The sequence below is a fragment of the Larus michahellis genome, chromosome 11, assembly GCF_964199755.1.
Source record: "Larus michahellis chromosome 11, bLarMic1.1, whole genome shotgun sequence".
NCBI lineage: Eukaryota > Metazoa > Chordata > Aves > Charadriiformes > Laridae > Larus > Larus michahellis.
In genome coordinates, this window is record NC_133906.1 from 3,936,707 (window position 1) to 3,953,229 (window position 16,523).

At 44.1% G+C, this 16,523-nt stretch overlaps 1 protein-coding gene across 1 annotated transcript; it reads right to left on the reverse strand.

Annotated features, from left to right (window-relative positions):
• Positions 1 to 1,847: 1,847 nt before the first annotated feature.
• Positions 1,848 to 15,319, reverse strand: NPM1 (nucleophosmin 1). The gene is made up of 11 exons (XM_074604088.1): positions 15,124 to 15,319; positions 14,419 to 14,498; positions 11,307 to 11,426; positions 10,427 to 10,520; positions 9,605 to 9,708; positions 9,012 to 9,073; positions 8,430 to 8,484; positions 6,775 to 6,861; positions 5,799 to 5,900; positions 3,196 to 3,270; positions 1,848 to 2,208 (listed from the first exon to the last, which is right to left on the reverse strand). Exons 1-11 carry the CDS (start codon positions 15,287 to 15,289, stop codon positions 2,170 to 2,172), a joined length of 984 nt encoding a protein of 327 aa, XP_074460189.1. The 5' UTR covers positions 15,290 to 15,319; the 3' UTR covers positions 1,848 to 2,169.
• Between the last annotated feature and the right edge of the window lie 1,204 nt (positions 15,320 to 16,523).

Sequence of the window (16,523 nt, forward strand, 5' to 3'; positions counted from 1 at the left end):
GCCACGCTTAACGGCAGCCTGACGCGTTTGACTTAACGTTATACCTACGCACAGGAATACGTTTTCCTTCAGAACTGCCCACGTAGGCTCCGTCTTCCCCCTGCCACCCTTCTGCCCAGCACGGCTGCGCCCCGCAGACCCGCTTCCCTCCGTGACCTATCGGCAGACAACACCCTGGCCTTTCTTAAACGTTTAATACTCCGAATATTTTATTGGCTGGATAGCTTCTTACTGAAATTACTGTACAATTTTCACTTGTTTCAGCCAAAATTGAGGGCAATTTTGCTTAAATAAGCCTGTCTGTGCCATTAGCTCTATTTCACCAGGGAAATTTGCTCTCACTTGTGCACATGACATCATCTATTGACATAACCCCACCGAAACAGGCATTTCAAACCCTTATACCCTGCCATTTCACATGCTGCAATTACGCTCAAGCTTAAATGAATTTTTGACACTAGGCTTGCACTGTGTTTTGCTTCTCTACCATGCACTTTGCTTAGCTTTGTTTTTCCAAAACGAAATATTTGCTTCTGGAGACTTTGTATTGATTTCCACCGTGCCCAGAATCTCCACTATAGAAACGAAGGTTTTTATACCAGCAAACCTTGAAAAATATTTCCTGTGACAGTCTTAGAAACCAAATTATACATTCTGCTTCTAGAACAACTTGGAAAAAAGGAACCTCCAGTAAAAACTAAGAGAGCCCGTGCCCAATTAGCACAACGCAAAGTTTTTTACCATGTCTTGCGAAGGTAACTGCTGTAGGACCTCAGCTGCCCAAGTGGGAAAAAAACCTCAACCTGGTAAAAGGCTGCTTTAATGCCCTTCTGTTCTCAAAGTGAGATTTTTCGGCTGTGAAAAACAGAAACCAGTTGCATTAACTCTCACGCACAGCAAGGATTAAATCAGTTTAATAGTTACCATACAACCGCTTAAATGTTTTAAGCATCCTTTCTGTCTTCATACCATTACTGCAGTGACTACACAGAGATACAGCATTCAAGCATTTGAAGCGATAACAGCATTGAGACAAGAGCTTTGCGGAAGAGTTCAGTGCCAGGCGTGATATCCACCTTTTCCTTCCCCTCCACCTGAAAGAGCCCTTACACCTGGCCATTTCTACTTCGTATGACAACTAACAGTGGTCCAAAAAAGTTATTTTAACTCAGCCCCTTAGTATCATCAATACCCGACAACCAGAAAAGACCCAGGGAACTGTGCTAAGGACTACCTGCTTGTCTGAGCTTTTGGGATTTGCTGGAGATTAGCTCCTCATCATTCCCAGGAATGTATCCGCTGGCATCGATCTCCCTCTGTAAACTCTCCAGGCACACCCTTCAGGCGTTCAAGCAAATTCTCTTCTCCACAAAACCCTCACGGGAGTCATTACGCGAGACAACCTCAGAGACTGCAGCCCCTCAGAAGCAACAGCACAGCCAGCAATTCCCAAATCAAAAGTATTACATTTTACAAGCGGAGTCACAAGCCCTACAAACTCAGTTGTGAAGAGAGAAACCATAAACCAAAGAGCAGTGAAGCAGGTCAGAAATCGAGATGCAGGAAAGGCTGTTTTAGGCAATTATATCATTAGTGGTCACTTCCAGACAAGACTAAAGCCCCGCTTACCACTTAAGTCTTCTCACCACTCATCTGCCCCGTAGCTGTAACGCTCATGGAACTGGACTAAAGCTGACAACATAAATGAGACTATCTGATGTGTACCTGGTAGAGAGGAGCAGCTAAAATACTCAGCAGTCGTTCCTATGAGAACTTTAAAGCCCTGTTATCTTCCGGCTTCAGTATGCAGACTACCCCCCAACCCCATGAAAAAAAAGAAACGATAGTACTTTATTAAAATACTAAATTTTATTTTTTTTTCCACGTACATTTAGTCTCCCCACCATTTCCATTTGTCTGACCACCACCACCACCACCATGCCTTATCAAAACATTCCATACATACTTAAAATGAAGCTGAGGGTGGAGTCCTGTCTTTAAAAACTAAACAGGCATTTTGGACAACACATTCTTGGCAAAGTAATCTGGATGACATTTATCAGACATGGTAGGGAAAGCTCTTTCAGCATTTGTAAAAAGGACAGCCAAATAATGGTTACAGAAGTAAGACTGCAGATTTTAATGAACTGCTTAAACTGTTTTCTTTTCTTACAGAGTCTGTCTCCACTGCCAGAGAGCTTGAATGACCTGGAAGTGTACACAAAAAGTTAGAAATTGCGATCCATTTTTCTAATTATTTTCAGTTTACTATCTCCACTTACTCCACAAAATATTGACATTAAATTACAACCAAAAAAAAAAAATAAATGCATTTCTTTCCGAGAAAATCAAGTCGAAAGCAAGACATTTAGGTCCTTTCTGCTAGAAGACTTATTCGCTGTAAGTCACAAGAGTAAGAATTCAGTGAAGGTAAGCGAGAGGATGGGTGTGGACCAGCTAGGCAAATATTGGCTGAACTCTGCCTACCCTGGCTAATGTCAGACCAACTCCAGTAGCTGAGGCTAACTGCTTTTAAACATTCTTTCAAGAACCTATCAATTTGTCTATCAGACAAGTTTACTCTGAACCGCTGAAGGAAGCAGGAAAGCGTAAGGAATTCTGTCACTGGAAGAAAGTTCTAACTTAGAGGAATTTTGATAGGGAAATCTAAGACGCATTTTAGCCTAGTATACGTCGAGTAATAACTAACTCAGAAACTCGCTTCCTGATACCACCTTTTGGCTTGCCCTCTTGTAAGAGTTCAGTTGACTTTGGGAGAAAATGTAGCATGAAAGCCATAATCTCAATCGCAAAACAGTTCCCCCTCCCAGACACCCTCCCCAACAAAAGGCTGAACAGCAGACTGGCCTAGGTGGCCAAATTCAGCAGCAAGGAAAACCACAGCTCATTTCCTTAGCCAATATGGTGCCAAAAGGAAAATTCTGTGGGTTTAGTAAGCAAGAGATAATTTACCAACCATATAAAAGCTGGAAAAATGTAATAAAATATTAGCTTTCCCATCTTAGCCAACTAAACCCTTAAAACCGTTCCCATTTATTTAATTTGAAGTATTGTTCGTGGTTTGTAACCCTTTGAAACAGTCCAAAGCTTGTAAAGATTAAGAAGTGGAAAAGAATCCCTAAGTCAGGTTATAAAAGTTTTTGGACCTTATCAAGTTCCAATAAATTCAGTTACCTTCTGGTCCTCCGTCCTGAAGCAATTCTTAACATAGTTGGCAAATTTGGGTTCCAGCTTAGGAAGGGAAGAACCCTATTTTGAAAAAAGCAAGCAGGTCATTTAATGACTCCAATAAATTACTTATTAAACTTAAACCCTTTGCAACACACATGGAGATTTACTGAACTTACCTTGCAACATCCCAAACCAATCTGCTTTTAAACCATTTTTAAAAATTTGCTTCTCTACAGTACCCAGGTATTTCTTCCAGAAGTGCCTCCACACCGAAATGGCTGTACAAGCATATCTGCTCATGCTCAAAAAGATAACCGCAAGCGCTCAGCACGTAAGATAACCTTGTTTGTACTCAACATGGGCAGGCTATTCAGATAAACTGAAACTAATTCCACGTTTACGGATTCTTACTACAGCGTGCAGCTTGAGACGTTACCTTTGTAGGTAGGTTTTTTGACTTCATCTTTTTAAAGCGAAAAAACCAACCTGATCTCCCACCTACCCTTTAAAACTCATTCTAGTACACCAGATCTAGGAATTTAACGAGCTGTTCTAGAGATGTTTGCTTGTATCTCTGGAATTGTATTTGATACGTACTCAAAGATACAAAGCAGATTGAGCAATTCATGGATCTAGGTTTATCTTCATGTCTTCTATCTCCAGGCAAAATAATACAGCACGCTATTTTAAAGAGACATTGATTTACTTTCACATGCCTCGTGAGTAATATTCTTCTCGTTTTTCAGGTACATCAGCTGAAATCTACCTTGCCAATTATGACGGTACACTTAGCTGCTACTGGGCACATCGCAGAAGACAGCAATTTCATGTTCAAAGGAAACAAAGCTACATTAGGAATATCTGAAACTGCAGAACTGCAACCAAAAAGCTGGGATTTGGACAATGTCTTACCCCTCGATTCTGTGAGGCAGAGATGCTTTTCTGTTGGCTCGCTGACACCTACTTACTACACAATACAGCGGTTCCACTTTCCGACACCACAGTAACTTGCTGGCTGTCAGCTAGGAGTACTACTGTATATGGCAACTCACAAACCTTTTGCCTTACTCGGGTACGGTCTAGCACCACCTTGGCAAACACTGAATTAAGGTGCCTGCTATTGCTTCCACACAATTGTGCTCAGACAGCATTTTGCAGTAAAAACTCTTCAGCAACAGAAAGTATATGCTAAGGCTGCTTGCCAGTTAACCTGGTCTGCATGCTTCCCTCCATAGGGACATCTGTCCGCGAGCGGCTCGGCCACTTCTGCTGACACTGCAGCAACACCACTGATTGTGGCTCCTCTGAGTCATGCAAAAAACCACCGAGCACCCACCGGATCCAAGAGGTTAATCTGACCTAGTAGAACGATACCATCCGTCGCTGTCAAGTTCACCATTTAGGGATACGCATTTTGATCCTGATCACAACCTGTCATTGCTCACTCTGCATCCACTCTGTATCGAAACACTTTTTCTTACTTTGCATTCCTGGGACAAAACTGCCTCGAAACATCAAGAATCTAAGTAGAAGATAATTCTAATTCTTTAGATGACTTGATGGCCAGCATAAGAGGGAAAGTTTACCATCTCAGATCAAACTAAAAAAACCCTAGAATTCTTCATAACATCTACATCAGTGTAGGCTTTAGCCAAAAACAACTCTCCAATAAAGAATCTGGTTCAGTCACAAATGATGTACAGGCACACTCTGGAGAGACAGTGAAGTAAAACCAGAACCGGCATCACCTCGATGTCAGGTCGTCACCACCACCTATTCCACAGCACAGGTGTGCACTGAAGCACCCCGGCTAGCACACAGGTTTCCAAACCTGGCTAAAGGGTAAAGAATTGCTATTATCAGCTACATTTTTACCCATCCAGCCTAGAACTGAAACACCGTTTTCTTTTTTATATTTAAATACCAGCAAAGAATAATACTCATATGCATAACCATGGATTGTTAGTCAAAGCTGATAGCAACCAAAAGCCAAGTGACTGCTCTGTGACCTTCGAAAGATGAAACATCCATTGCAGGGAGACTCAATTAACCCCAGATCTCCATTTCAGAAAGCAAACACCTCCAGGTCTTCGCTGATGCGTTAATGCATATCACAGGCAGCTATCTCCCCCTTCTGGAAGTTACAAAGCCTTACAAGCCATCTGGGTACCAAAGCTGGATTCTGCTCTAATACCAAGCAATTCCAAGCACGTGAAGAACTCTGCTTCACTCTAATTGTCTAAAATAAAATGTGTACACTAGTTAAAACAACTTTAGGATAAATGTCACTTAAGGTTTGTTGCTTGGGTTTTGTTTGGGGTTTTTTTGTTGGTTTTTTTGTTTGTTTGGTTTTTTTTGTTTGTTTTTTTTTTTTTTTTTTTTTTTTTAATTTTAACTGAGACAGTTCACTAAGAAATCCCAAATTACTACTAACCACTACCGGAGGAACACAAAAACAAAGTAGGTGGTTTTGCTTCTCATGAGTACAGAGGCTTCTTTTTGGCCCAAATGAGTTTCCATTTCTCTGAGCTTCAATATCAACATGCTCTGGTAATAGCACAGCAATCATTGACACGTACCCATTTCTTAAAATTCCAAAAACTCACCTTATCTATGGACGCTTGCATTTTTGCTTTTATCTCCTCTACCGACAGAGGGACTTTTGGTGTTTTGGGAGTTAGGGATTTATCCTTCTTGGAATCTGGAGTCTGAAAAGTATTCGTTTCATTAAAAACTTGCACATACATAAAGCTGCTTAGTATATAGTATCAAGTTTTCTAAAAACTTGTTAAAACCTACTGTAGAATTTATACAGAATAAAGGAACCAGCTGTCACATAGATACTTCAGATAGTTTCCAAAAAGTCACAGAAGTTAAATTTGTGCTTCTAACACATTCCTCATAGAGAAGGAGAAGAACATTTAAGTTTGGAGTTACTATAGTTAGCGTAGCTAATATCCTCTGCTTCCGGGCACAGCTCCTTCTCCCAACAGAAATGGAAGTGAAAATAACCCCAACATTCAGTGTTCTAGAGTTTACTCCACAACCGCAGCCAGATTAGGTCATGCTTTAAAAGGCACACCTCCGTACTGCTTTTCAGATGCTATCCTGCCATCCAGACCGCACTTATTTGCGTATCAGCCTTCCCGGCATGCGTGTTCAACGCACGCAGCAAGGAAAAGCTGCATAAGGAAGCCTGACAACTAGAACACAAATGAACAAGAAAACTGTCTGTTCTCAAATGGATCAGTTAAGTGAGACTTCCTTAACAGCAGCAGCCGCAACACAGCTGGCACTTGTCCTCTTGTATAAGAAGCTACGCAAAGAAATAGACTTGTATTTTAAACCATGGGATCATCAATACTCCCAAGGAACAGCATGTCTGACTTTGACTCTCGGCTGTTGTAGTTACGTATTGATCTCTAAAGCATTTCACAGAAGAGCACAAAGCAACGAACAGTATCACCAGCATGCTTCATATAAAGATTCAAAAACCTAACTTAATGGTTAGTACGCTATTGAAAGTTACTGTTAGGCAAAGAAACTACTTTCCACCCTAGAATAGGCATTTGTTTTACTCACTTTTGATTTAGATGCTGGTGTGGACGGCTTAGAGTCTTTTCCATTTTGCTTTGCTTTCTGCATATTTTTTCCTGAAACAGGAACAGGCTGAAAAGAAAACATTTAAGTTCATTTGCAATGAAAAACGGCTAGTAAATGTTAAGCTCATTAACATAATACTCAAGACTTACTGACAAATACATTCTATTTAACCTGCAAAAAAAAAAAAAGCAATCTCACTGCCCATGCAACATGAACAACGTCCATTATTTAAGAAAAAAGAATTACACTACAGGAACTCACAAATGTTGGTGCAGCACAAAACATAACCAAGTTTTGTTATGATGCCTTACAACTACGTGGAACCACCACTATCTTCTCCTTACATATTACCTCTTTCCATATGTATTACCGTACAGACTTCTGGGGGCAGATATTGCATAAGACTAATTCTAGATGGCACTGCAATTCCAAGATCTGACTTGGTGCTACTTGTTTTTTGTAACACAACCTCTTGTTTGGCATTTCATACAGAAATATTATCTGGGATGAGTGTGGGCAATGCCACATGCACATTTAAGAACTGGATTTTTATATATCTATGTATAGATCACGGGACCACTTCGTTCAACCACGCTAGATTTAATTAGATAGCAGGAAATCTGCAGTTCAGATGTCTTCACCAGGCCTTAAACTATTGCGCACTACCACCTATAGAAATTCATTAGGACAGAGCAGCATATAGTGAAGTAAAACATTAAGTGTTTGTTTCTAAACAGCAACTATGCAGATTTAAATTCAAGCCAAACTACTCGTGTTCAAAAAGATTACTACCTTCTACCTCTGCAGTTGCCAAGCTGTCTTAGCTTATTTTACCACCAGACGGCACTCAAGGGCTGATGTGATTTCACATTCGAGCACTGGGCTGCCTGAAGTGAACCTTTTCCAGCGGGCTCACACATTTAGACCCTCCTTTTACTCCAAGTTAGGTTGCTAAAGTGGCCTTTTTTACAGCGCACAGGACCGACAACTCGCATCTTTGAGCGGGATTTTGCTTGCTGTACCCTACACCAAATCACACCAGTCTTACAACCGCACACGCGCATATGCACGCTGTTGAGAACACAGCCACCCCTCTGCAACGTGGACTGGATGCACATCCACACCTCAGCACTCTTACTGTCTCATTATCATTTCTTTATACAGACTAAGCTAAATCAAAAGGATCCTGTTCACACATTCCAAACAGCTGCGCTTTAACTCATTGATTTAAGCGACTATCGGCCCAACTACCGTCATCCCTTGTATTGCTATCTAGTCTATTATAGAACAGAATACTGCACAAAGACGACGCTTCAATTAGCTTCTGCATTACGATAAATCCAAGGTTGACACCTAAGCAGCTACCTCACTGATGCAAACACAGCTTCCCCCTGCTTCTGTTTTAGGGGTCTTCATATGAATCCCCAAAGATGCCTCAAAATTAGGACAGTTAATTATAATACCTATTTGTAAGTTAAGAGGTGCTAGCACTTGCTCCCCATTTGAATAAACTCAGCTGCATACATTAAGTCCAGCTGGTGTCATCACTCACTTCCTTTCAAGTTCATTAAACAGGCTGTTTAATCCTTCATGGGCGAAGAGCGTCACAATGTGTGTGTGTATATACCACTTACTTTCTTCATTGGTGTTTTCATTTCTTCCTCATCATCCTCTAAGTCATCCTCATCCCTACAATTAGAAAGGTAGCCAATGTAACTCAAGATTCATACCTGTAGCTTTAACCACACTAGGAATTAGTCTTCTCCCCGCAATAAAATGTTTTATTCATGAAGGAAGCAAGTCACCTTCCCAAGTCTACCTTATACCTTGTTTTAACACATGGCAGGGTGTTAGGTCAAATACTCTACTTACTAAACTAAAGTTAAAGCGATTAAAGGCGCTGCCTTCTGCTTTAATACTCAACGCACGTATCTTAAGACTTCCACTATCTTAAGACTTCCACTACTAAGAAAGAAATTATGCTTTTATTCTAAGTTAATGAATAACACAAAACCAAGTCTTATAACCCAGTATGACATATCTGAATAACACTAATTTAGACTGACAGATTAGCACAGAGATAAATGAGGTAATTCTGCCTTTTTGTAGCCAAGATAAAGTAGCTCGTTTACTTAACATCCAGTTATGTCACACAATTCATATTCTGGAAGTTTACCCTGTATTTCAAAACACATTATCAAAACAAGAGTACATACTCATCATCATCATCCTCATCTTCATCATCATCCTCGTCATCTTCTGATAATTTTGCTTTTTTCTTAAAAAAAGATCAAGTATGTTAAGCGCCAATACCATTTTGTCTTAATATACACCAACTTTGTCCAAAACAAATTGTGGCATAATGACAAGACTATCTTTCTTTAATTTAGCTAAAATCAACAAGTTACAGCTGACAAGTCAGAAGCTATTGACAAATTTACGCTCCGCTCTGAGCATACAAACCTTTCCTTCCACACTACAGTTTTAACAGCATTTAAACTCTCGCAGTACGCCGATGATTAATACTAGAATCTGCACGCACCCAGTTACTGCAGTGGACAAAACTTCCACCTAAAAGCAGCCTTTATATTCGCCCCTCCAGCAAAGCTTTGGAAGCTATTTGTACTTAACTACACTTCCGTAATTTAGTACTTGTCAAGACCCAAGTACAAAACAATCCTTCCCCACAGATGTCAAGCAACTACGTATCAAGTAAATCACCACAAGCCACCTAACTGCTTACTCCTAGAGGCGGCGTTAACAGCAAAGAAAATTCAGCAGGCAAGCTGCCTGCTGGTGTTTTATATACCTGTGGTGTTTTAGCTCCTCCTCCACTCGCTGGTCTCTTTGTTGAAGTGTTCACAATTTTTGCATCGTCTTCCTCATCGTCTGATTCTGGTTCTTCCTCTAATGCTGATAAAATGATGGCAACGTGTAAAAAAATCCGTCTCGTTTAACAATACTTAAAACAAGACTGCTAGTAAGAAACCCACAACTAAATAGGTAAAGTCTTACTGAGGTGCTGAAATGATAGGAGGAAGCTTCCTACTAGCAATCTAACCACTGAGATCAGAAACTTTTTGAGTTGACTGTACGACACTGAAACCCAAAATGAGTGAATAATCACCCATACGCTGCCTGTAACACTGCTCACAGAAAAGAAGCCATAGAAAGTCAAGAATAACATCAAGGAGACACACTTAAGAGAACTTCCAGGGAGAAAGATCAGCCTCAAAAGACAATTCCACAAAGGAGAAGACTAGTTGTGGCTCAGATTTTGGTGCAAACTCAAAACTGTTTCCTGGGCAGTCTTCTCACTCTCAACTGATACGCGGTGAGACACTAACACCAGGAACCTAACACCCATTTTTAAAGACAGAAGCGAGAACTCAAATTGCAAGGATGACAAACTCCCCTTACCCATACAAACCAAGAGGCAAGAAAAGGTACGCAAGCACTTCTCTGAACTCTTTTGACCTACGGTCACCTCACACCTCCAAGGACAGCGAATTCAAGATTCAGAGGGTCAGCATTAGAGGAAATACTGCTTGAGATACTGGATACATCACTCCAGTTCTGTTGGTGCTGACAGGTAGCAAGATCACAGGTTAGTAACCAGAGTAACACATACCTACGAGATGTTGACCGCTGACGTAAACAGGCCCTGAACCACATTTCAACCTCAAGACCACCGGCGGTGTGATCTCGAAGCCACCTAATGAAACCTAAGGAAAAGAGGATTGTTATTTATTCAAATTTTAAAGGCAAAGTGTGCTTAGCAGACAACCCATTCAAACGAAACCAAGAGCACTAACATCTGTAGACTCCAAAGCTAACACAGTTACTCCACATTTCCATCCGATAGAATATTCCAGAACTGTTTAAGAGTCAAATCACGGTCAAAAAGCCACTACAGGGTTTACTACACTCTCATTGCTTATCGTAATTAAAACACAATTTTCAAAGCCAGACCAATCCACAAATCTGTTTGAACATTATCCATCACACCTGCCCCCAGCACTGTGCAATTCCACTTGTACAACACCGATTCAAATTACATTCCGGATGGCAGGAATGACAACTAGGGTGCCCTTTAATCAAGAAAGGGTAGCAGTCACCTTTAAAATCTCTTAAGAGCTTCGGACCTGCAGAAAAACTAGATTTTCCTCATCCCAGGCTCAAAGCAAGCAACACGTGCTACAGATTGCATCTGCTTGCGAACACCCATTTGTCTATGTAGAGATGATATGCATAATTACTACCACTTCTTTAAAAAAAAAAGCATAATTTGAACAAGCCTATCATCTCCAGATGACGAGAGTAAATCCACTAGGCAAAAAAAATACATTCATATTTAGCTTGTATTTGCTTACAAATGCCAAAACTGGCACTTGTCTGAACCCACCCACCACTATGCAGTTGCACTAGAATTCAGTCAACCAAAACCCTTTCCAACTTGTCTTTCCCACCTGTGACCAATTTATAGTAGTTTTCCAAGTTCCTGTACTTACCGTAGGCTGCACTGACATTTTCAGAGATGCCAGTACTACTTTAATAGGGTTGCCTTCATAGTCCAATGCTTCTGCTTCTACAACGTGTAATTCGTCTTTGGCTCCAGCCCCTAAAGTAACCTGTGAAGAGCAGTGCACATTCTAAGCACCTTCCAAAAATATTCAGAGGTCTTTTTAAACTCCATTCGCTGTTTCGTAGCGCTTAAAACTGAAGTTTGCATTTCTGACTGCTAACGATTCAAGCTGCACTCCTCCCCAAGCCAGTATCCTGGTTTCCCTATAACACTGGCACTTCCAAGGTGCAACTCAAGGCATGTGTTTTGATGAGAGTGAAAAGCAGACCTTTCGCTACTGGATTATTGCATTTAAACGGGCCAGTGACAAGTCCGGTCAGCAGCGAAGCTGGCCCAACGGAAGAAGTACAAGCGCGTGCCTAAGGAAGGGAAACAACTGCCATCACTACTACAGAATCACAGCCTTTATCCTTCTCCTTCCTGCCATGTTTCATGTGCCGATTGTTTCACTTTACCACACTACAAACTTTTTGCTTACTTGATATTCAATGAGAAGTCTTAACAACTGCCCAGTTCAGTACTGTCAATTTATGTATATGCCTTCTGCATTAATTCACCAATTAACTGAGAGTTGCTGCCCTAGAGCATTTCAAAACTCAATTTTCAAATACTGGATTCCTTGAAATGCCTGGATTCCTTACACTGAGTACAAGTCTGGCACTTTCTGAAGATTCAAAAATCATCGCTGCAGGGAAGCAAACGAGTGACAGACATGGGACAGGCCTGAAATTCCAGTTCTCTGAACCTCTGGCATCTGAGTCAGGATTACCATGCAAGAGATGTGAAAACCCAAGAATCTGCTTGAGTACTACAATTATTCTCAAGACAAGTGAACAAGACTCTTGTTTCCTTTCCCAATGCCCATGAAGAGAAAGCTTTTCACCCTCTGTGGAACATGTGGGTGTAAACACTTCAGGCAGAGGCATATAACTCAAATTTCCACTTTCCAAGAGCCAGGTTTTAGGCAGGCTATAACGATCCACACAAGATGTATCAGCCTGAAGACTGAGGAACAGGATATAGGATTCACTCCTCCCAGCAAGTTTTCTTACTCTTAAGTTTAAAGAGGTGAAATTGCTGCTCTGATCTCACCTCTCAAATGGGTTAGCAACAACACTGAATCATTCAGCTGGTGGGACTACCCACCAGGGCAAGAATTTAAGAGCATGCCCTCCACCCCCAGTCACTGCTGTCATTTCCACCAGCTGAAGCAATCCTGCAGCACTGCATTTATTTACTGAGTGTCTGGAAAGTATCCATTCATGTGCTTTAATTTCTGCACTGAAGGAATGCACACTGGCAATAAATAGGTAATGAAGCAGTGATCATCCCTCTGTATGTTCTCAGCTATCATTTGTAAGACATCTACAGAAACCCTCATGCCACTTTCTACCTCTACATGCACCAATCCTCCCCTTTTCACTTTTTTCCTTTTGCCTCCCCACTTCTTTCTGTGCCTCATACCCAAGTCCATCGCCACATCTGCATCTTAGCTGACAGATGTCAGTCAATCTTTATACATCTAGCCTTTTATCAGGTGCGCAGATCAGTCACCAGGTATTTGCTACCTTCACACTTTATCTTCCATCAGCTCCTTCCTCTGCTTGCCAAGGCATTTTCTGTTTGTAGCTACGTCTAAGATCTTCCAAGCCTCTTAGACGTTTCCAGATTGACATTAGTATTTCAACCTCCATTCCACCTGCGCATCATTTTTTTGTCTTTAAAAAGGCAGGTTATCAGATTAGACTTTTTTCCCCACAACCCCAAAAATTTGTATGCATCCAGTCTACTTTACTCCCCCTGAAGAGTGCACGGCATCAAAAGAAATGCTATAGGTAATTTTCCAAAAATGGGATCTTTGGATAAAGCCGTATAACTCAAGTATCACTCAGTGACTAACTTCATTCTGCATGACAAACATTCAGCTGTAAGAACTATCCGCATGAGTTTGTCCTATACGCACTTTACTGTTACATTCTTCCCTCAAAAGAAAGTCTAATTAAGATCAAATTAGTCATTGTCAAGTCCAGGCTGTAATTTTCATCATATGCAAGGACTGAAGACATATGATTCACAAAACCATAATGCCTACTTTAAAGTGTTGCAAGTACCACTGTGAACAAGTTTGGAGAGCGTTACTATGCAAGTCTCCCGCAGGAAGCAATTCTGCTGCACGAAGTAATCCACGATTATAAGACTCTTGTGTTTCCAGGTGTCATCAAGGTATCTTTGTATTTAAATAAACACAGTAATAAACCATAAAACAGAGAGATGCTACAACTCTTTTTAATTCCTTGCCTGTGAAGTTGTGGCATATTATCTTTTTGCTAACCAAAAGTAACATCTTCAGCCCAGAGCAAAAGCCTTGAAATGTTGTGCCTTGCTTGCTGTGGCAGCATAAAGATCCAAGGACACATCTAAGAATATCCTGCTCGGCCAACAGGCTGTTAGATGAATTATCTGAACGAAAAAGAGCATTTCTCAGCTCCGTCCTTGGAAAGGGCAACACTAAGAACAGTAAAACAAAACATAACCGCTCCCCCATTTAGAATTAGTTATCAGCACTGGAATTACGTTTGGGGAGTATACAGAAAAGCTTTTCAAACCAAAATTTCTAATGAAGTTCCCATACATGATTCTTATAAACCTGTCGTCCCCCGGGCTCCTGCAGCATCTGAACTATTGCATTAGAGATATCAGTGTGTATATTCTGGCCTTAAATTCCATTTAGTGTACCTCTATTAACCTACTGTGAATTCATTTTTAAACTTTTCCAGATTTGTACTGCTTGCTGTAAATTGCTTGCTGCATCAGTAGTTATTTTAAACTGTTGGCTTTTTTTTCCAATACAGCAAATACACGCACAGACGTGGTATGCCCCACTGCCAATAAGAGCTTATTATTTAATAGATTCACATAAAAGCACTTACCATCTAAGAAAAAAACCCAAGGTTACGGAAATAAGAGTACATGTTAAAAAACACTTCTCACAGTATCGCACAGCACTACTTAAGAAATAAAAACGAAACAATACTTGCCGTTCTCAGAGACAACTGATGCTCGTTTTCTTCATCATCTACTTTGAACTGGTACTCCTTATCTGCTTTAAGCTCGCAGCCTGCGAAAAGACCGTTAAATCATAAACGCGCTCTGTAATTTAGACGCCGGTATCGGCAATTTACAAATTTGCGCAAAAGAAACCACGGCACCGCGGGCACGCCGGAGAAACACGTGGGGCGGGGAAAGCCCCGGCCGAGCCCGCGGCCTACGCGCAGCTCCTCGCCTGCGCCTCTCAAGCCCATCCCCTGCAACACCATCCGCCTCCAGGCTCCTCCGCGCTGCGCGGGGATGGGGGATGCCATCTCACCCCGCACCGGCCCCCCAGCCTGCCCCGGCCCGCTGCCCCCCTCCACGTGCTCCGCCTCCCGTCCGCGCTGCCATGTGCTCCGCGCCCGCCCGCTCCGCGCCCGCCCGCCTCCCATAGAAACGGGCGGGCGGGCGCGGCGAACAAAAGCGGGCCGCGCCGCCGCCACGTGCCAGCGGCGCGCCACGTGGGGGCCGCGCGCGGCTGTAACGACCGCGGCCTCCGCGCGTCCCCCCCCACACGCGCACACCCCCCCGAGGCCCTCCCCGCCCCGCCGAGGCGCGGCACCAGGCCGCGGCCCCCCACGCCGGCCCCGCCGCCTCCCGCTGGGCCCCGCGGCCTGCCCAGAGGGGCCGGCAAGGGAGCGGCGGTCCGTTACCGAAGAGGAACGTCTGCGGGCGCAGGGGCCCCATGCTCTCCATGTCCATGGCGCTGTCCTCCATCGTCTGGGCCTGCAGGGGAGAGCGGCGGGGCAGCGAGACGGGATGCGGCACGGTGGGCGGACGCGCACTAAAGGAAGCCCCGCGCCCGACCGCTCCCCTCATATAGCCCGGCCGCTCTCGCGAGACCCGCGAGACCCGGTCCCGCCCCCGCGCCCCGCCCCCGCGCATGCGCCGTCCCGCCCCCGCGCTCTCACGCGGAGGATGGGAGGGGGGTCGCGAGCGCGGCCCGCGCCGCCCCGCCGCGCGCGTGGGGTCGCTGAGGCGATCGCAAAATGGAGGCGGCCGCACCGGCACCGGGATCGGCGGGCCGGGGGCGGAACGCAGCGCCCCCGGCGGGCCGCTCTCTCAGGCGTGCGGCCGGCGTGGCCTCGCCGGGACGGGGCGGTGAGCGCCGCCCAGGCAGGTGCCCGCTACAGCCTGAAGGGAGCGGCCGGGAGGCGGCGTGAAATGGCTGTCCGCCGGCGCGAAGGGCCCGATGCCCCGGGGTGCAGCGGACCGGGGCAGGCGCACGATGGGCGCTCGGTGCTTGCCTGTTCTCCTCAGGTGCTGGCCCAGCCGGCTGAGGGGAAGGAGCTGGCAAGGGCAAGCCGCCCCGCGCGGTGGCCAGCCTGCACGGACAGCCTCCCTCAAGAGCCTCTGCGGCTGGCATGGCTCTGGGGCCTCGCCGCGGTAGCAAAGAACCAAAAGGCTTCACGCTGTGGCCAAAGTGACAAACTCCGCTGAGAGGCAGGGTGCATAAGCACAGCCCAGGGCTTCCACACCCGAGCCACGGAGCTTGAGCAAGGCGATGAGCTGCGTCTGCGTCTGCCCCTCCGTGCAGACCAAGGCCCTGTTGCAGCGAGAGGTACCCTCCGTATTGCTCTATGGCGTGTGCCACGAGCTGACGGCTCCCGTCAGCTTTGATAAAAAAAAAAAAAAAAAAAAAAACCAAACAAAAAAGCACTACTGGTCTCCGTACCTGTTAGGATGAGCTGCCGTTCCGAGTTATTGCTCCCCGTGCCACTGGGCTCTGAGGACCAGGCAGCAACGATATTTTAGGAACCCCTTTTCAGCTGGTATGTGGTGGGGCGGAATTTTTCCATGTGAATTGGCACATGGGGACAGCTGCGTGTCATAACACAAAAATCAGGTTGGTTTTTTTTTTTTTTTTTTTGGAGTGAGAGCCACAAGCTCCGAAAACGCTCGCTTTACACATTACCACGCGTACTCCATCACTGGCCCTGGGCACGGCACACCTTCGAGTCGCTGTTCCAGGCTGTCCTTGTGTCTGGAGGCTGATCTGTAAAAGTCAGATGTGTCAGGCGCTGTAAATTAGCTCATCTCAAAATTACTTTTA

Coding starts and splice junctions, on each gene's coding strand:
- NPM1 (XM_074604088.1), bottom strand. CDS start 15,289: ATGAGGGGAGCGGTCGGGCGCGGGGCTTCCTTTAGTGCGCGTCCGCCC. Junction 11,427..14,418: donor ATCAGTTGTCTCTGAGAACG/GCAAGTATTGTT, acceptor TGCTCTTCACAG/GTTACTTTAGGGGCTGGAGC. Junction 5,901..6,774: donor CACCAGCATCTAAATCAAAA/GTGAGTAAAACA, acceptor AATACTTTTCAG/ACTCCAGATTCCAAGAAGGA.